This window comes from Equus quagga, chromosome 12 (genome assembly GCF_021613505.1).
Source record: "Equus quagga isolate Etosha38 chromosome 12, UCLA_HA_Equagga_1.0, whole genome shotgun sequence".
Classification (NCBI taxonomy): Eukaryota; Metazoa; Chordata; class Mammalia; order Perissodactyla; family Equidae; genus Equus; species Equus quagga.
In genome coordinates this window covers 15,616,309-15,638,117 of record NC_060278.1, presented here as the reverse complement: position 1 = coordinate 15,638,117, position 21,809 = coordinate 15,616,309, and the positions used below count along the sequence as shown (strand labels likewise).

The window sequence follows — 21,809 nt, the reverse complement described above, 5'->3', positions numbered from 1 at the left end:
CTGCCAGTCCTCCTCTTTTTGCTGAGGAAGACTGGCACTGAGCTAACATCTGTGCCCATCTTCCTCTACTTTATTTGTGGGACGCCTACCACAGCATGGCTTTACAAGCAGTGCCATGTCCGCACCCGGGATCTGAACTGGCAAACCCTGGGCCGCTAAAGCAGAACGTGGGTGCTTAACTGCTGCGCCACCAGGCCAGCCCCTAATGTATATCTCTTCTAGAGAGCATATAGTAGGATCTTGCTTTTTTATCTATTTTTATTGAAATGCTTAGCCCAGTTTTAATTGGAATATTTAGTCCAATTTATTGATGTGGTTGGATTTACAATATGGTTCGATATTAAGGTATGCTATATTGTACCATTTTCTGTTTGTCCCATCTATTTTTCTCCTTTCCACTTTCTTTTGGATTAACTGGTTTTTAAAAATTTTTTTTTCGAGTTACATTTTAATTTATTTTTTGTCTTTTTTAGCGAGTCCTTTTCACATTATTTTTATAGTCCTTTTAGAGATTGCAACGTACATTCTTACATTTTTGCAGTCTACTTAGAGTTAATAATGTAGCACTTGTAAAGTATAAGAACCTCGAGACTGTATGGTTGTACTCTTCCCTCTCCTGGTTCTTCATAACCCTAAAGGTTATAAGTCACATGTATTGTATCTACATATGTTGTAAACTGCACAGTACAACATTATAATTTTGGCTATAAACAGTCACATGTACTTTAAAGTTTTAAGAGGGTAAAATTTTCTCTTCCATACACATTACTGTTTTTGATGTTTTCAATTTATCTGGTATAATTTCCCTTTAAGCCGAAGAACTCTAGCATTGTTGGGGTGTGGCTCTGCTGGTAATGAGTCCTCTTCATTTTCTTTTATCTGAAAATATCTTTATTTTGCCTTTATTCTTGAAGTCTATTTTTGCTGCATATAGCCTCTTAGGTTGTTTCTTTTTTCTTTTAGTGCTTTAAAGTTGTCATTCCACTGGCTTCTGGCCTCCATTTTTTTCCTGGTGAAAAGTCAGCTAATATTCATATCTTTACTTCCCTTTATGCAGCCTTTCATTTTTCCCTTGCTGCCATCAAGATTTTCCCTTTCTCTTTGGTCAGCAGCAGATTGACCATGACGTTCTTAGCTTTGCTTTTCTTTGTATTTATCCTTTCTAGAGTTTGTTGAGCTTCTTAAATTTGTAAATTTTTCATATTTTTGTACTCACTCAATTCACTTGTATTTTTCAAATACAAGTAATTTTTTTCCTAAATTGCCTAGCATAACCCATTAGTAAATTATAAAGTCAGTTTAGTGAGGACCAGCATTTTTAAAAGGTATGAACATTCTAACGTAGAAACTATCAGAATGTAGCTCAGTAAAGGTACTGTTTTCTGAAACTTTTGTTTCTGTTTTCTGTGTTCTGGGTCATGATGTAAAATATATGTGTATTTTTTAATTTGTTTATTTTTTATTGCAGTAACATTGGTTTATAACATTATGTAACTTTCCAGCGTACATTGTAATATATGCTGAATTCTGTGTAGATTACATCATGTTCACCACCCGAAGACTAATTACCATCCAGCAAAATATATTTCTTAACGGTGGTCGTCATCTAACAGATTTGCAAACCATGGATTGGATTGTCTGTGCTCCTTAACACTTGCCTTCCAGATTGTAACCTTCCACTGGGCAGCATTTGAATTCTCCAGAGAGCTGCCTATGTTAGATCAATCCCAGTATTTCTTCCTTGAAGCCTCTCTTCTCATTGCTTTTGTTCGGTGAGTTGGAGAAAGCGGAGCATCTTTTATCTTTCCTTGGGTGCTTCTGCATGGCCCGTGATCTTAGATGCTCTACCTACTGAGACTCTGATCTTCCTTCTTTATCTGTGTTTAATTCCCTGTTTTCCAGAAGGTTTTCTTCTATCCAATGAGCTATTCTTATTTATTATTGTAAGACTCAATTTTGTCACAAAGGTGGGGAGGCGTCATGCTGGCAGACCATTATCCAGACTTCCCAGCACTATAACCTTAGGCAAGTTATTTGACCTGAGATTCAGTCTCTTCATCAGTAAAATGCAAAATAATATCACTTCCTCATAGAATGATTATGAAGATTAACTTGCATAATGCATGTAAAACACATAGACTGACACTCTAGAATATCCCTTTTTATTATTGACCTTTCATTTCCTTAGCTAAGAGTTGGATTCTAGATCTCACTTAACCTGAAGAATATTACCGTGTGATACCTCTGTATGTGTTGCTTTGTAGTAATGATGCTATATTGTAAGTTCTTCTTCACATACCTGATTTTAAGATTTTTGAGGGTAGAGACCTTGCCTTGTTAGTCTTAACCGCAAAATTACAGTCAGGCGTATCATGAACTCAATAAATCTTGAGTCATAAGATTTATTTAACTGGTCTTAACAAAATTTAGGCATCCAGGAATATGGGTACTGTGGTGGGAGTGGAGAGAACCTGAAGAATGGAGAGGGGAGTCAGTATTTTATAGCAAAAAGAACAGGGAAATAAATGGTAGCTTTTACCTGTGTTTACCAGAACAAATTACTTAACTTCCTAAGACCTCAATTTCTTTATGAATTTAAGCAAGGTGGCCCAGGCCAGTAGTTCTGTGTGTTTTTGAGTAGGATAGAGTTGGCTTTTCTTTTTTGTTTCAAGAGCCACTCTTCCTTGGGTGCTCATCCTTGCTGTCCTGGCCTTCAGGTCTCAGATGGTGATATTACATCCTCTGACTTTTACTACCTACCCTTTGTAATAATTCAGACTTATTTTCTGTATATGCAATATCCCAGATTTGCTAAGTCAGCAAATTTGGCGTAGCATTTTTTTTGTTTAGTTAAAAATTTGTTTACGTACACTATGTTCATATAAGACTTGTTACATGACAGTGTTAGTACAGATACTATATACTATCTAGAAGATAGCAATCCCTGTTTCATGATATCTTTTGGTCTTCCTTATGTCTTAAAATTAAAAGTTAATCATTTTATTACATATTTTAACAATATCCAATTTTAACATGATAAATGTTGACAATATTTCACAATTTAACAACGCTTCTAATATTTAGTGCTTCTCTAATACTTTTCTTTGGTGTTAGCCTGTTTGCATCATTTGGTCTTCTATACTAAAACTATGAATTCTTTTCGTTTGGTGTCTATACTAAAACTAAAAATTTTTAAACTTGAGTAAAGGGAGAAAATATTTTCTTTGATTTTTCTTCCGCTTATCTTTTTGAAGCTCCTTTCTTCATCATTTTTCTTGTTAGCCATATTTTACCTGTATTTGTCTACAGGCAAGTGCTCTTACTAATTTTCTTTTGAAGCCTCATACTGTATAGTCTGTCTGTCTCTCTCTTTTTTTTTTTTTTGCTGAGGAAGATTCACCCTGAACTGACATTCAGTGCCAATCTTTCTCCTTCTGAATATGAGCTGCTGCCACAGCATGGCCACTAGCAGACAAGTGGTCTGTGTCTGGCAACTGAACCCAGACTGCCAAAGTGAAGTCTGGCGAACTTAACCACTAGGCCACCAGGGCTGGCCCAATCTTATGTCTTTATGCCCTGCTTACAGAAAAATGCAAACCAGCTTTTAAGGAGATCCAAGAGAACAAACACCATAGCCAAGACCACAGAGAAACTTCTGTGCAAACACTTGATCAAAATTAAACTAAAACCATGGTTGGACCTTTTTCTTCATTTGGTATAAGGAAGCATTCTTTGTGGTGGCCTCTGGAGCTGCATAGATTAGTAATGCTGGAAGTACTCTTCTCTCTCAGACCTTTGTTGGGCTGACAGGGATGCGGGGAGTTGCTACTTGGTCTCCCAGAAGAGATTCCCAGTGAAATAGGATGGCCAATGTACCTATTCTCGTAGTGTGCAGCATATTGTAAAAACATTCTGATTCATTATAACTCTGATCCTTTATGGCAATGTCTTAACCCAAAATTATTGACTGTTCACAAAAGCTTTTAAATTGTTACTCTCTCCACCCCTAACTGACACACATTCCTGTCCTGAACATGGACAGCTTATACTCTGTGACAACATACTGATTTTAATAATGCTACTGAAAAACAATAAAGAAGGTAAATTTTCTATAATTATATTTGCAAAATCCATTCTAAATAAAGAATTTAATATAAGCCATGTTATAGTTTGCCCGTTTAAGGTTAACTGAGAATTGACTGTTTCAGTCTATCAACGAAATATCTCATTTTCATGGAGAGTAGTTTGAGGTGTTAGAAATTAAGAATATATGGCTTACACATACGTGTTGAAGATCAGTTATAAAAGTATACAGTTGTATAATTTTGTCTTCACAACTTTAAACATTTGAATGCTCTGTAAGTAAAAATGATGTTAACTGTCCAGTGTTCATCTGATTGGCAGCAATTCAAAATTCACCTTAGTTGACACTGACTTGAACCATAACTGATGTATTTTGAAAGTTCTTTTTTTAACCTATTAGCTAAACAAATAATGAAAATTATAGCTGGGTGATACAAATAGCACAAATTTATAAGCATCTTTCCGTATCTGCTTTAGTTAACTATGACAGGTAAAGGAGATGGTATCAAGGCTGCTCTGTGGGAAACTGCTCCACGGTTACAGAGTTCAGTTGATTTTTTTCTGTTTCAAGTATACAAATAGGATCTGTAAATGGCCTATTGATTATGCCCAACCAAAAGGACGGCAGTGCAGAATAAGCATGAGTCATATTTTTCATATTTTCCACCATGAAAGTGCCTTTTTAACATCAGGCAATATCATTACCACTACATGATAGTATGCTTCTGCTATGTTATTGTTGTGAAAATTTGATAGACCACTGTGATTCAACAGTACCTTCAAGTAACTTTATACTTTATTAATCCAGACACCACTTGTGCACATTTAAAGCAACATATTAATTCAGTTTTCTCCCTACGATAGGGAGAGTATATGTCGCTTTACCTATTTTTCTCCTTGTTGCTTGAATAGGTAAAACCTTTCCTCACTAGCATTTGTGAACCGAGGTCTTTGGTCATTGACATACCCAAGTAGCAGCTAAGTACAATGAAGGCATTTGAAGGAAGAAGGAAGAATTTGTTACACAACAGAGTACAAACAGCCTTTATTTTGTACTTGGTTTTTTAGTAAATGCCCTTTGAATTTGATTTTACTTTAGTACAGTTGATGTTAAAGAGATTTCTCAAAGAAAAGATTTAAAATAAACTCTTGGTTGTTTTCCTGCTTAAAACAGTTTGCTGTTTCTTTTCTGTTGATAATGTTTGGTTACGTACTTAGATTTTTTATGGTAATTTTAACATCAGGAGCTAGGCCTTGGTTTACCCAAAGGATAGATGTACGTGCCTTCATCATAAGATGCAGTTGAAATTGCATTTTGTCTTAATTGCTAGAATTGTCTATCAGTGAGGGAAAAAAGGAATGTGAAAAGACCTTAAGTTAATCAAACAGTTGAAACTTTATGCAACTTTCATGAAATTTCTACTTGAGTCATCCTTGACTTAGTTCAAATTGGGGACCAGTCTTTCAAAATGATGCATTATTTATGAGTTTTACCGTCACAGGTCTTCAATACCTTGATCATCATCATCATAAAAAATGTGAAGCAAGGAGCAGGACTGTGTAAAAATGGCCCTGAGTGTTCGTTGAGTTGCCTCAACAACGAACAGTAGAACCAGGTGAACCATCTAGTACATTCCTTCCATTCCATTCTACCAGAGAAGTGTGCGTACCCACGTTTAACTTAGTTCTAGTCTGGTGGCTTCCTTATGCCTGCAGTGGCCCTGTGATCTCCAGATGCTGGCCAGGTGCTTTCCAGCTGTCACCAAAATTGAGAATGCTTGTTCCTCTGCTGATAAGAGAGCGCTCTTGTTCTCACACTGTAAGGGAGAAAACCAGGGCAACGCTTCAAGAGGGGTGCTATTAGAAATTAGGGGATACAAACCAAAAGGGTCAAAAAAGGAGAATTATAGTCAGTTATAATAAGCAAACAAGTTTTGTTTTGTTTTGTTTGTTATAAAGCAGCTTCTGCCACAGTGCAAATAGGCCTTCCAGAGGACCATGTCATTTGTCTTGCAGTATTATAGACAGTACCTGCAGCATACAGGTCATTAGAAGATACGAAGCTGGTTTGTCACCTAAGATCTTGTCTGCGAATTATGGCCCCTCTTTTTGACAATGCAGTATTAACACTTGAGAGTAGGAGGCCTGACCTGATATTTGATTAGATATGTAATCAGAATTTTGACATTCATTGGAGATTAAGGGGAGCAGGGTTCTGATACAAAATGTGTCGTGTCGTTGGCTACAAATCAGTTGATTGTGGTGTTCGTATGGCAGCTACCTAACATACCCTGTTCAGGTTCACTAGTAGCTTTTTAAGTGTTGTGCTCTGAAAGAGAGGAATCTTTAATATATTCTATATAGGTTAAAATCCAGAGAAGATGATAATCTGGAGCGTTTTCTGTGTTCAAAGGAGGTTTCAGAACATCGACCATGTAACAGAAAAATTAGACAGGTCTTAAAAACTGCTTATGAAAGAAGTGACTGTTCACTGCATGGCACCAGAAGTCAGGAGGGGACTGCAAAGGTTTTGTTGCACAAAGAGCAGAAACAGTATCTGCTTAAAAGAGTTGTAAAGTCCACATTGAAAAAGCGTTAAAGACTAAGTAGTTGCTTATTTATCTGTAAATTAATGGAAAGAGTGAAAAACCGGTTGAAAATATGTGTCTTATTAGCAACAGGAAAACTTTTCAGTTTTATCTTTTAAATTGGATTTTTAAGTGAAAGGAAGAAAAGATCTTGATACATGTAGAATGGTACATCCAGGTGTAGAAACAACTTGATAAAAAGCTAATTTGATTAGTAGAGATGGCAAGCAGGTGTGTAGAACACTTTTTTTAAAACTTACATTGTAAGTCATCATGTTTCGCCAAGATTAGTCTTTGGGTCCCCCCCCCCCCAAACTCAGTGTAAGGACAAAGTTCTCTTGTGCTTCCTTATCTCCCACATTCTTTTGTAAGTGAGCTAGATAGAGAATATCATAATGGGTTGCCTCACTTAAAGCAGATAGTCTTGGCATCATAGAGTTCTCTTTTTTTCTGTATTTTAACAATCCAGTAATAAATATCCAGTGAATGCTTCTCAGTAGAGAGCTAACTAATAATCATTGTGGAAAGCATGTACTTGTAGTGCGCAGCAGTGTTAAATGTTTACGGTTTGCTTTCTTTTTGTAGAACACAAAGTCATTATAGTGGGGCTGGATAATGCAGGGAAGACCACCATTCTTTATCAGTTGTAAGTATGGGTGTTTGTTTAAACAGTTTTCATTATTTTAGTTATTGGAAGTAATTTTGTATAATTAGTAAGAATGAGATACCATTACAATATAATGGAAAAACTTAAACGTATGGTTTTGTATTTTACCAAATACGAAATTTATAAAGTGAATAAGACAAACTGTTCTGTTTGCTAAGGCCTCGCCAAAGACGTGTCATTTTCTGGCCTTGAAAGAAAGAATTAATGTTAAACTAAAATAAACCAAGCACAAGTTATAATGCTGGAGTGAGATGATAAAGTGCATTTTGCTTAGTTCTTCCCACACTGAGGTTCATGTGAATAGATTGATATTCTTAGGAAGCAGTTGCTACTAATAGGTCCGCTGCTGTTGAACCAGACTTGTCAAATCAGAAGAGGTGAAGATGACCCCTGAAAATATTGCATTAGTAGCTTGCAACAGGGAGAGGCTTCAGACTTTCAGAGAAATACATTAATACTTGAAGGAAATTTTAACAGCCCATCTATCTACTTGTCAAAGAACCACCCATTATCCTTTCAGTGCCAGTGAAATGATCCTTGTTAAGCAATGGAAACAGTCTCTGTCCCAAGCATTTTAACCAATAGTTACAAAGTACAGTGCACCATTGTGTGGTTCTTATCTCTTCCCACCTCATCTTAAGTGTTTTCAGCCAGCAGCTCTCCAGAAATACTGCACTTAAGAGGTGCTTAATCTATTCTTCAGGTACTTTGCTAAAAAACTACTAATTTATGGCTTGTTATTTCAGAGTTGAATAACTACTTGTTTTTCTTTAAAACGTCATTCATTGGTCATTATGTAGTTTAGTATGATTTGGCCTTTAAACACCAAATATAAACTTTTCAGAAACCTGTCATGGTTGTTGAAACAACTTTGCATATAGCTTAAAAATATATATATAAAACCAAAGAGAGAGTTGCAAGCTTCCTTCAACACGGTACTGGCATGTTATAGGCAAATACATATTTCCTGAATGAATGAATGTGGCTTAACCCATGATGATGGTAATAAATGTGGTATGAGCATCTGTGTTCTAAATATTTGTATAGTTAATTTTCATTACAATTTTCATTTGCCTGTAGCCTGTCTTTTAAAGACTGTAGTTTGAGTCTGAACCAATTTTTATGACTGAACCAAGTCTTAGTTTTCTCACAGTCTTCAAAATTGTAGATAGCCTGCTATAATGTCACAGTCCCCTAGAAACTTGCTCTTTCAGGATGGGGCATCGCTTCTGCTCTGATAACAGGGCATGGTGGTATTGGAATTTTGGCCACAGAATTGCAAACTCACACCACACGGTTCCCTTTTATCCAGATCAAACTTGTAGTTTATTCCATTCAAAAACCAGAAAACAGTCTTCCTTCAGGAGTTGTTCTTTGTCTAGATATTTGTTTGCACAAATGTTTTCCAAGGTTCTATCTTTGATACTAACGATTACTATCATTGACACAGATAAGGAAGCTTGATTCATATTAAAAATACAGATAAAAAATACAGATAAAACTTGCTTCAGGTTCTTAAGACATACAACCGAGTTTTTATGGTGTCTGTCTTTCAACAGCTTAATGAATGAAGTGGTTCATACATCTCCAACCATAGGAAGCAATGTGGAAGAAATAGTTGTGAAGAACACTCATTTTCTTATGTGGGATATTGGTGGTCAAGAGTCACTGCGGTCATCCTGGAACACGTATTACTCAAACACGGAGGTATACTAAAATTACTTCTGAATTTTAATGAAAAGAACCAAAGAGTAAACCCAGAAAATAGATAGGCTGTATTTAAGGCATATTGACAGTTGCATTTTAATAAGATCCTTTTTTCTAAGGAATTTGAGGTTTTCAAATGAATGAGAAGAAGCAGTAGAAAGAGTAATGGAAGCTATTATTAGAGTGCTTATTGTTGTGCAGGCTGTCTCAGGTCATCCTCACCATAATTCTGTAGTGTCACCATTGTTGGAGATATCAGACACTATGATAAATTACATAACCTTTCTCAGCTTTATAAGAGGCCTTGGTTAGGGGAGGAATAAAGTATTTTAAGCATAATTTAGTACATGATTTTCAAATAACATAAATTGAACATTCCAAATTTTGGTGAGATAATATTTTAAATAAAAAACAAATGGAAGGGCCAGCCCTGGTGGCCTAATGGTTAAGTTCAGCACGCTGTGGCCTGGGTTCGGTTTCCGGGTGCACACCTACACCACTTGTCTGTCACTGGCCGTGCTGTGGCAGCGGCTCATATACAAAAAGACGAAGATTGGCAACAGATGTTAGCTCAGGGCGAATCTTCCTCAACAACAACAAAAAAAATGGATTTGCAGGCCACCCCCTAGAAGTCTCTGTCACTGACTTCATTATTTTACTAGTTCAGAGCCAACCTGGGAAACAGTCTGAAATATCTTCTATCTCTGTTTTCATTTCTTCTTGGAGGCAGACTTTTTTTTTAAACCATGCAGTGCTATTGAGAGGTTTTCTTTCAGAACACTAATGTAAAATTGCATCCATATTTTTTCTTCACAAAGAAGTACACCTAACCAATTATTTTTTCTAAAATGAAGCCTCTTAAAACTTGAGTGGTTTTTGTTGAGAGATGAGTGTGGAGGAGGTGGGGGTGGGATGCAAGGAATTTTTGGTGAATAAGTTGCCTTTATAAATTAAAAAAATACATATTCCTCTCGGTTCGTATTGTAATGGCATACGTGTATGTGTATATATTCTAGTGCAATGTATGACTAGTCAAATCAGGATGGCATGATAGGTTGTAGATATTTAGCAGTGTGGTAATACTTAATCTTTTTTATTTGCAGGGGAAAATAGGTTGGTAAGCAAATGTTATGGTTATAGGTTAGCTTAATATAGATTTCTACAGTAAAATAACATTCTGAAACTAGGTTGGACAGTAGGGGAAGAACATGTTAGCATGTGACTATTTAAACAGCTTAGCTGTTAATACTTTTTCAAAGCTCATAATAAACTCTAGTGTGAAAGAGCAGCTCTCTTTGATGACTAGGTCAGAGTTGATTCTAGCTGATCCCTGTGTATTTATAGCATTACAAAGGGGTAGTTTTTGAAATTACTTAAACTCTAGAAGACTTAGCATGGTCCAGAAAGAAATACATTATTACTAACCTGATTTGCATGAAATGTTCTTTAATAAACTATATCTGTATGAATTTCAAAGTGACTACAAAGAACCTTTGGGCTTTGTTACAGCACACCAGTATATACAGCACGTCGTATTTGCAATTGTAGATTCCAGGGAGGGATCTTAGCTATGTAGTGTTTCCCTGACTACTTTGTTCACACTTGTGTTGCTTCTTAAATTCTTTCCATTGAGGAGTCATCCCAAAGCTGAAATGTCTCCATTAAAATACGAGGAGTTCCAACTGTTAACTAATTCCTTACACCTTCCTCTCATTAACTTCCAGAGTTACTTCCTCATGTTCTGTGCATTCTAACTTTGTTGTGTTTCTTACATTTATCCCTTCTGTTTTCTTTCCAAGGCCATCTCAGTTTATATTCAAATTACTGTAGTTGTCTCTTTGCCTGACTTTAAGGTCATGTGAATAATCTGATTCTACCCTACCTTGGCTCTATTTTACATCACTCCTGTAACCCTTAACACCATTTAATCTCATTTCTTAACTTTTCCTTCTGCATAAGATGTTCAATTTAAGGGCCCTTTCCTACTGTATCTTCTTATTTTTCTTACCAAAGATGCTTTTGTTTTTTATGAGTAGGACCCACCTTTTTTCACCATTACCAACAGCTGTCCCCAGTTCTCTTTGTTCTTCTCTCCTTCAGTTTCATCTGCATCATCTTTAGCATATTATAAGCATATATGTTTCTATTTAGCACATTTTTCCTTGTGCTTTTATTGTTAATATTGTTATATAACAATGTCTTATTCTTTATTAGTTTCTTAAAAAATGTGTTTCTCTTTTTCTTTCAAACTAGTTATGTACTTCTTTCTAATAGTCAGGAGACTATCTTAAACATACATAATTATTGATTGCTTAAATGAATGATTATAGGGTACTTTAAAGTTTTAATGAGCCAGCCCTAATGGTCTAGTGGTTAAAGTTTGGGATGCTCTGCTTTGGCGGCCCGGGGTTGGTTTCCAGGCGCAGAACCATACCGCCTGTCTGTCAGTAGCCATGCTGTGGCAGTGGCTCACATAGAAGAACTAGAAGGACCCACAACTAGAACTTACAACTATGTACTGACTCTTTGGGGAGGGAAAAAAAGAGAGAGGAAGACTGGCAACAAATGTTAGCTCAGGGCAAATCTTTCCCAGCAATAAATAAATAAAGTTTTAGTAAGTTATTTAAATTACTGTGACTTTCTTTTTAAAAATTCCATTTTTATTACCTGCATTTTAAAATAAATCTTAGTATTACAAAGTATTATGTATTCAGATGTCATTTTTTTTCATAAACTTGGGGATGTTTTTATTTGTTCAAGTTTTATTTGTTTATTTGTTGAAGTTAGGAGTTATTTTCTTACATTTGGGCTTTACTGCTTGATGCGATTATCGCAGTGTAATATAAACTCTTTATGATGAAAAAGCAGTAGACTGTTATAGTCCTGACGATGCCATGTGAAGAAAGTACTTCTGGTCTATCACTTGAGAGTAATTTTGCAGAAAACTTCAACATCTCATTCCGTTTTCTTTCTTTTTAATTGTCTTCTAGTTCATCATTCTGGTTGTTGATAGCATTGACAGGGAACGGCTAGCTATTACGAAAGAAGAATTATACAGAATGTTGGCTCATGAGGTAAATTGTGAAAGTAAACATAAACACTGGAATAAGGCATCTGTATACTGGTTTTGCTTTTTTACAAAGATTAATGTGCTCTGCTGTTATTTCTTAACAGAGTTTTATGTGGTATTAAATTGATGAAGTCTTGAAATCACAAATTTTCATTACTTTTTCAAACTTAAAAACAAACCCAACATATTACTGTGTAGACTGCTACTCTTATTGAAAAGATTTTTCCAAGTTAAAACTATTTATTCATTCTTTAAAAAGTCTGATAAATTGAGGCCAGAAAGAGGAAAACTTGTTTTTTCCCCAAGAGTTTATAAGAACTGAAAATTCTTTACTGAATAATTTGAGATCACTTAATTCAAAATATTTCAGATGTACAAAAGACTAAGTAATAAAACACATTCATGCACTTATCATTCAACATAAGATATTAAATATCTTGTGAGACCAGACTGGAGAATCGGATTTCCTTCCTTTTTCTCTCAGAGAATCCTAAAAGAATTCCACTGTCCTAAAAGTAATGATTATCATTCCTATGCATATTTTTGTACTTTTTCTACATGTTTATGCACCTGCCAGTTGTACAGAATATTATATTCCATGTTCATAAAATTTTATATAATGGTATCATATATATATCTTTCTGTAACTTGGTTTTGGGGGTTTTTTTTGCATACCATTATGATTTCTTCATGTTAGTACATACAACTTTACTGGTTCATTCCTTTTAACAACTACATAGTGTTCCACTATATGACTTTACTACAGTTGATCTGCTCTTCTCTTAATGAACATTTAGGCTGTTCCTGATATCTTGATAGTATAAACAATGCTAGAGTGAACATGAATGAATGAGCTTAGTTTATACAAAGACTAATAAGTATTGCCCAGCCCTCACCCTCAGTACTGTCCTTTAAATTTTGGAGAAACTCTGTAGTATGTAGCAACAGATTGCCATATTTGCCCATTAGAATATTGCTTATACAATTATAAGTCCATATTTAAGATTCAGGTTTATTTTACTTTTAATTTGATCCCTTTGGCCAATGATAGAAAAATAACTTAATTATCCAGCTTATGTTAATTAATCTGCCTTTGTTAGAGTGAATCATTGAATCATGGTTATTTAGAAAATTTATTTTTATTTCAATAAAATTCTGAAATTAAATATTAGTACCTCATTGTTTTAAAGTAGAGGAATTTTATTATAACCGTCCAGTAGGGCATATTTCATCTTCCTGCTGCATTAACTTAATTGAATTGTGGTATTTCATGTATTAGAAATACTTCTTATTGATTGCAGGATTTACGGAAGGCCGGAGTTCTTATCTTTGCAAATAAACAGGATATGAAAGGGTGTATGACAGCAGCTGAAATCTCCAAATACCTCACCCTTAGTTCGATTAAGGATCATCCGTGGCACATTCAGTCTTGCTGTGCCTTAACAGGAGAAGGGTAAGTGCTCATCAGTATGGGGGGCAGGTATGACTTCTTTCAAATTTCTTTCAACTTTTTTAAGCCAACTTGTTTTTTCTCTTTGATCCTATTCCTTTTTTGTTCATAATTAAAGATAGTTTTTATATTGTGTCTCAGGCTTACAGGGTTGAAGTAATTTTAGTCAATTACTATTGTTAAATTACAGTTTGTTACTGACAAATTTTTTGTAACCTTTAGTATAAACAGAATGTTTTGCCAAAAAAAGACAGTAACAAACTTTTGAATCAAGTTTTCACAATCCAGATTTTTAGTTTTTATTCATTTCTTGCGTTCATCATTTACTAACTGGGAAAAAACTGTAATGTCGCCTGAATTAAAGAGGAAGCTTCAAAGAAATTTCACGTTTTCTGTGAGGGCTTCATTAAGCCCAAGCTCCCAGCCTGCCACTAGAGTATATCTCCTGTATTATCAGGAGTCTTTTTGGGACGCATACTTCTAGACAATCAACATTTGAGACAAACACCATTATAGTGTCTTCCTTTTCTGAGAACTTGAGTTTGGATGTAGTAGGCCAAGGAGAACCCAGAGGTTTATACATGGATTACCCAGTTTATTTCCAGGAACTTGTTTATCCTCAAGTCAACCTGACCTTCTAGTTTTTCTCATACTAGAAATAGCTTGTATAACATAATAACTGTATGTAGACTTTTTTGACCTGTACTTTTAAGACTGGGCCATGAGCATTCGTGCTTTAGAATTGAGCAGGGTAAGGTGAAGTTCCTGTTGTCTTTCTCTAGTGGTTTCAGTTCTAGTTAATCTTCAAAGGTGGGAAGTATTTGCAGTCTTGATGGCAAAACCACCAAAGCTGTATCTTCAAGATGAGACTGACGCAATTTCCCACATTACTCAACTGATTAAGATCATTTTAAGTGAATCTCCCTCTTAAAAATTCCACTTACTGTAGCATCACCTGCTTATTGTCACTTAAGTGTATAAAGAATTATTGTAGTTATCAACCTTTGGATAAGACTTAAAAATAGTAAGTATGCTTTCAATTTTTGAGTGTAAAGTTTTTCCTTTTGAAAATACTTCTGTCTTTTGTTGCAGGTTATGCCAAGGTCTAGAGTGGATGACCTCCCGGATTGGTGTGAGATAACTCTTTTACTCGAAAGAGACTCCTCTATTTATTCTGTGACATGAACAGTTTTTCCTAATACCTTTGGCTGCTAAGGCAGCAGCATGTTTAATTTATAACAACACAAACCTCTATAAGCAACACTTGAATCAAGTGCAGCTGAACTGGAACATAAAAGATTTTTTCTTAACTTTTTTTAATGCACTAATCTTCAGTTGGATGAACATTATGTATAATTGTTTTCAGCACCAGAATTCTTCTGACTGCTTCTTTAATTATTCAGTGACTGCCTTGGAAGAAATGTTTGTCATATGTTTAATGTTTGCTGAAGTATTGTAACAACTTTAATGACCAATTTCTTTCAATTCTTGATCATCTCCTTCTCCCACCGGATAATTAACTGGTTTGACAATGTAGTAGTGATCATCAGGTACTGCTTGCAAACTTAACCAGCACTAAAGATTTGCTTCCCGTAGAAACCACATATCTTTTGGACAGAACTTATTATAAAGAAATCTGCCTAGAAGATATATGTAAGGAAGGCTAACATCATGAGAACTGCCTGTAAGTGAGTTAACCTCCCCCATTGTTGCAAGTCATGGAGTAATTTTAAGTTACTATTAGCACAGAAATCAAGTAGGCTATTTATCTAAAAGAATTAAATTCACTTTTCTGCCTACAACTTGGGATTAGTTTTGGTTAAAAACTAATCAAGGTGAAATATTGATTTGAAAGCCCCACTTTGATAGTAAATATTTTGGATAAATCTGGTATTTTAAGAATGTCACATTATTCAATGCATATAATAACTTTCGAAGTTACTGAAGCATACCCGCACTAAGACTAAAACAAGACACTTGGAATATATTTTACTATCAGTTTCAGACATCTTTATCAGCAAAGTATTCAAGTATTCCATTTGCAAGGACATTGCATCTAAAGTTTTGGGCAATAGCTAATGCAGAAGTGTAAACAGTTCATTTTATTTCTTAAAATTGGAAATTATGTCTATAATAGTATTTCTACCACCAGCAGTATGTTACTTAAAAAACCACGTGGCTTTCCTTGAATCTGTCTGAGGTTGTAGTGTAATAGGCTTGAAACAATTGCCATCTTTGTGGTTATGCCTCTTGTTCTAAAATCTTTCGCTGGATTATAGGAAACTACTGAATTTGATCCTACCATTTAGAATATTACTGTAAGACTCAAAGTTAATACACTAACAACTTAAAAAGTAGGAAGAAAAAGTCATAATCTGTCAAGAGTTTATTTATTAGGTAGCACTAAAAAGTTTTCAAGGCATTGTCTAATATGAAAATTAACAGTGAACACCTTAAGAGGGAGGACAAGTATTGTAATTTTGATCCTCTTTGTTTCAAATGTGTGATTTTGCTATAATGAAAGGGATAAAATGCTTACTTAGAGAATAATACTTCATTTTTTGTAGTATTTTCATTTGGGTCAAAAATAGGATTCAGTGTTCATAAGAACATCAAAACATCTGTTCAAAAATGGAATTTTAATTTTAATATTTTTTTATTGTAAGTTGGTTTAAATTTTGCTCTGTTTTCAGGTATAGTTGATTTATTATATTTAGTCTCATTAATTTAGTTGAGCGTGGTAACACTTTTCTGATTTCTCTTTAGTGGTAGACATCCTAGAACTGAGAAATAGCCAGAGGAAAGCTTTCTGGATTTGGGGAACTAGTTGTTTATTAACCTTGTTTTGAACCTTTTTCTTAGTGATTCTGTACCAGGTAGAGGATAAATTTTGTTTTTATTTAACCCATAATCAAGGACATGAGAGAAAAGCAGACATAAACCAATATGGATGCTTTGTGGTGTGTATGTGGTGGTCGTGGGGTCGGGGAGGTGGGAGGAATTAGGAAAATATCATTTACCTAAAGCACACTTTGCTGGAATTTCTATCTTGGTTTTATAGTTTAGCTATAAATACTGAGGGTAATTTGCTTAACTCTGTCCTGAGAAAAAGTGTATTGGATACTCCTGTATTCGTTCTTATTATGAAATTTGTATCTTGTATCTAGTAAGATGGGCTGGCTCAATTTTCTTCTATCAAATTATATGGTTATTTTTTATATTACCACATCAGCATTATATTAAAAGTGTTTTTAATAGTTGATTGTATTTTGTCAAACAACTAGTATGGACTCAAGTTTTCTATTTAATTTTTAAAACAATTTATTTTATTTTCTAAATCCTTTTTTAAACACATTTTGTTAGTTTTCGGTTAGAAATGATTTATGTAAGCTGTGTGTTGAAGATGAAATTGGCATTCAGCTAGATTTTGTGCCAACAATTGAGAAAGGTTCAATTAGGAAATTCATGTAAGAATTTTTAAAAGTATTTTATAGGTTCTCATTAGATATTTCCTGTTACAGTAGTGTAAAAACTGATTATCCTTTACTCCAAGAGAATGTTTTGACCCAAGCAGGTATCTAATACTAAAGCATCAATTCTGACATTCATTGTAATAAGATACTGTCTGATAGAAAAATGTAAATTTGTGATTAGTGCCTTTATTCATGTTTTGAATGAGTTCTCAATTTTGTACTATACCTGTTCTTTAGAAATCAGATTAGCGGCCAATTAATTTAACAAGGACATAATTCCAGTTTCACCCTCTCCGTCAGCCCTTCAGTTGCCTAGCAAAGTTTCTAGTAAGTAGTGAAAAGCAAGGGACTCACTCACATTGCTTTCAGGAAATTATTCTACATTTTGTTTTAATTTGAGGATGAGGAAACGAAATTTTAACAAATCTTTTCAATATGTTATTATAACTGAAATGTAATCTCTACTCTTGTAAGTTCAAATATGACATTTTTCTTAATTTTGAACATGTTACATTCTTCATATTTAAACCCATTGTTCTTGAAGCCCATTCGAGAACTCTTTTAGAATTAACGGCCTCTTTTATATGGGAACATACTGCATCTTTTGTATTGTTAGTGTAATCTAATTCCTCAAAATCTGACATAGCATGTACATAATCTATTGAAAAACTGATGATTAAATATATAATTTTTGCTTTTAGGTTCTGTGTTAGTATGCTTAAAGGTATAACTTTATTCTATATTCATTAGAAGTAAAATAATAAATTAGAGTTTCATTGTTAAAAATAATTTTTAAATGGGTGCCGCCCCTATAGTGATAGCCATTTTGATTAATAATAAATTAGTTTTCATTATCTATAGCATAAAGAGAAAATAATTATTTTCCTGTGGAAACAGTGATATAGGCAGTGCTCTAAGCAGCATTCTCTGAAGAGTTATGGGGAATCACAAAGCAAAGAAAATTTTAAAGAAAACAGTGAAAGCTTTATTTTTTAAAAGAAATCTTTTTGGTGTAGTATCTTAGGACGAATTATAAACAGAATTGTTTCTGACTAGCACTCATTTAATTCTTAACTATCTAAAACCATATCGTTAGAAAAAAATGCACTGTTATTCTGCCTATAGATGGACAAATTCCATTGACCTTTCTCTTTTAAGATCAACATTGTGAATCTAATTTTTCATTTATGGCTTTAGAGCCAACATTTCACATCCAGTTCAGTTCTGAAGGATCTTTTCTGTTTTGCCAGGGTACAGTCACTTCGACATACAGCTGGTAACTTGTGTTTGGTAGGATATTGTGGTGACTATCTGAAGAAGTGCATTTGAATCTTAATTTGGCTATTTGTCTAGTTGACTTTAGATAATTACTGTCCATGGCCTTCCTGTTTTTTCCCAAATGAGGAACTTAAGCAAACTAGAATTCTAACCTGTCTTTTGGTTTTAAAATTCTGAGTCCTTATACACTATGTTAAAATTGAAAAACCAAAAAAATACTAGCAAACACGTAATATTAAATTCATTTTTATCTCTTTGATTCTCACCTGATTATCATTTCATTTACATGAATACAATCAAATGAAACAAAATATCAGCTAGTGACTGCTACTCAGCTTAAATTGAACTAATAGCTAATGGCACTGCAAAAGAGAAAATAAGCCGTATTGCTAAGAAAATATATTGAGCTACTTATATAACACCAGCGTGTGTTGGAAATACTCTCTTCTAGAGAATACGTTGCTCATTTTCCTGGCTTTTACTAGCTAGAAGTGGTTAGTTTGTTCAGAGTTTATTGGCTTCAGATGGCACCCTGAACTCCAGTTGTGTTTGACTTTCCAGTGTTGAAGCGATAGTGCAGCCAGGAGTCAATATTTTACAAATGTCTCTATAAAGCTGAGAGTAGTTCATATTCAAGGTTAATTTTTTTGGTACTGTCTCATCCTTATTCATTTAACATTCCTGCGAGGACTGAAATCCAAAAGTCAGGTTCCCCAGAAGTATTTTTTAAGAGTTCCAGGTGGCCAAGGCTAAATAGAGAAGGCCAGTAAAAAAAATATTTTCAACTCCTCCGTTTTAAATTTAAAGTAGAAAACAATGTGTTCAACAAACCTAACCCATCTATAAATGTATATGGTTTGGTAAAATATTTGGGAAATGTTAATTTGGAGGTATAGAGGCATAACTAGAAACAGAAGTCAAAACACTTGATAATAAACGTGGGATAGAAAAATCTTCAAAAAGATATTAAGAGAAAATTTGAATGAAAACAGTGAATTTCTACCATTTAAGGCACTTAAAATTCCTAGAAAGTACAATCTTTTACTGTACAACCAGATGGCCTGTATTATTTTTAATGTGGCCAAAGGACTGAAGACTGATCAGGTTTTTAGAATTTGAGAGTGTAGTCACATAGAGGCATCTTTTATATTTTTTTAAACCTATAATCTACATTTTCTCCTAGAAATGGAGAAGTAGTAAAATGTGCCGTGCATAGTTTTTGGAATAGAAAACAGTTCTAGAAGAATGGAAATGTTCTCTTGCACAAACTTGTAAAATTTTTTAAAATTACCTCATTTTTCAATCCATAAGGTGCTTTGCTGAAGTCTGTGGGATGTTGCCCCATCCCATAAGTACCCCCTTCACCCAAACTGCAGTTGAAATATGCACAATTCACAGCTAAGGGAGAGCATTCGTTGGGGATTCTGATTTGTTTTATTCTTACTTAACACCAGCAGGGCTAACGTGGTGTAGCAATCCACATATTGTCTTCATTGAAACACGTGGGCAAGGGCTCAGTCAGTATTTAATTAGTTTAATTAAAATCAAATAAGGGAAAGGAAAACCCTAAAATTTGACTGATTATGTTATACTGTGAATATATGTCCATCAGTGTTGGTAAGATGTCAAATGACTATCAGTTGATCTTGGCCATGTCTAATTTATTTGCATATTTTAGCTCTATTCATAAGAGACTATAATCATGTTAATCTTCTTACATTTCCCTCAGGAAATTCAGGGACTATTTTGTTCTCTTGGAGTAAACCGTTCAGTGTAGTTATGAAAACTTTTAGTTTTGATTTAAAAAAAGAATTAGCTGTTATTTCATTAAAAGCGTGAAATGACGGTTATGATTTTTTCCAATTATATAATAGTTATAAATTTTATCCTAGTCATCTATTGCACAGAGCATGGTTTAAAAAAAACAAAAACCTGAAAGCAGTGACAGCCTTGCTCTTTCATTTATTCTAATCGAAATATGATATTATAATCACACATTGCCATCTTAACAGAAATTGGTGCTTTAGAGCATTAAAGAGGAAACAGCAGGCCCTGTATAAAACACTTCTTGCCTCAGAATGTAAAACTACTTTAAAGTGTCTGTATTTATATTTATGTTCATTTCTTAAGGTTTAAACACAGACTGTTCTCCATCAAGCTTCAGGCTTTCTGCAAAGCTGTACCAGTATCTTAGCTAATCAGCTTGGTCAAATCGAAGATGGAGTTAATAAGGTGAAAATTATGAATTGGATCTCTCTGTGAGCCCCCTGGTGTTGTACAGAGAAAAAAATGTTTTTCACACCACAAACTGTGCTTTTTAACCCCACCCAAGCAGCTGAAATGTGTGCTATTGGGCCAATATATAAGCATTAATAAAATTAAAACAGCAAATAAATTGATGTGCGTTCACACCATCACTTCTTGAAAATGGTTCAAAGCATGTTCTCCTAATGGTGGGGTGGTTTAAAAACATGTTTAAAAATTTTTAATAGCTTCGTTGCTGTCATAAAATGCTTCCTTTATATGTTAAGGTTAGATTGCTGGTAATCATGTTTTTTTATTTCTACAATTATGTTATAATGAGTTGCTTGCATGCCTACTTACCCAAGTAAAAGGATGCTGTTTGCTCTGGAATGTTCATCTTTTAGACAGATTTTGGCTCATTTGCAATCATGGTGCAATACAGTGTAATGTTCATTTGTTTTCAGTCAACAAGTTTTATTTTTGTCATAATAAATAATTACTTTTCCAATATGACGTGAGCCCAGTGTTTTCTTTTAAAGATAAAAATCTGTTTTAACAGTCTCTTTGTTGCAAGTGATAGAAATCCACCTAACCGAGAGAGAGGAATTTTATCATGAGGATGTGGTTAGTTGGCGGGTGCTCATGGAACCCCAAGGTCAAGGGTACAACTAGATTTCTGGAATAGCCTGGGACCAGAGACCCAGGAACACTGAGGAGAAACCAGGAAGTTATCTTTCTCCTACCCATCTCTTCTCAATCTTTCACTAGGCTGGATTTTTCTGTTTCCTAGTCCACATGGCAGATAATGACCAAATCTACTAGCTCCTGTAGTTTTATCTTTGTACAAGGGAGAGTCAGATTATCCATAGGTTCTTAGTTACAGGTTGGTATTCCCCAGGGAAATTGTTCACTTCCCTGCATTGGGTCAGTTACTCTCTCTCGTCCATACTCTCTCTGGTCCAAATAACTGTGGCCTAGCAGAAGGTACATTTATCAGAGAAGGGGAATCCAAGTGTGTGTGTGGTATAATGGAAATATATTTGATCTTTGTCCCCTGGTCGTGGTACAAAGCTCCTTACGCCCTTGGAATTTCCTGAATGATAGAAGTGTCTTTTGTCATTCGTAAGAAGCCTCTATGGAGTTTATGCTAACGAAGTGACTTAGAGTGGGGCTAAGTGACTACCCTTAGAATGAGTCTGGTCACCAGGAAGACCAAGTGATTAGAGGGGTTGCTACTTTCAGCCCCACG

General features: G+C 34.7%; 1 protein-coding gene across 2 annotated transcripts in view; it reads left to right on the top strand.

Moving 5' to 3' along the window:
* ARL5B (ADP ribosylation factor like GTPase 5B) overlaps positions 1-21,070 on the top strand; it is a 28,900-nt gene extending 7,830 nt beyond the window's left edge. For both annotated transcript variants that reach the window (XM_046679351.1, XM_046679350.1), the window contains exons 2-6: positions 7,257-7,317; positions 8,898-9,045; positions 12,036-12,119; positions 13,417-13,568; positions 14,658-21,070. In XM_046679351.1, coding sequence (XP_046535307.1) covers positions 8,902-9,045; positions 12,036-12,119; positions 13,417-13,568; positions 14,658-14,706 — 429 coding nt within the window. In that variant the 5' untranslated portion in view covers positions 7,257-7,317; positions 8,898-8,901 and the 3' untranslated portion in view covers positions 14,707-21,070. The remainder of the gene's footprint in view (positions 1-7,256; positions 7,318-8,897; positions 9,046-12,035; positions 12,120-13,416; positions 13,569-14,657) is intronic.
* Positions 21,071-21,809: the final 739 nt, after the last annotated feature.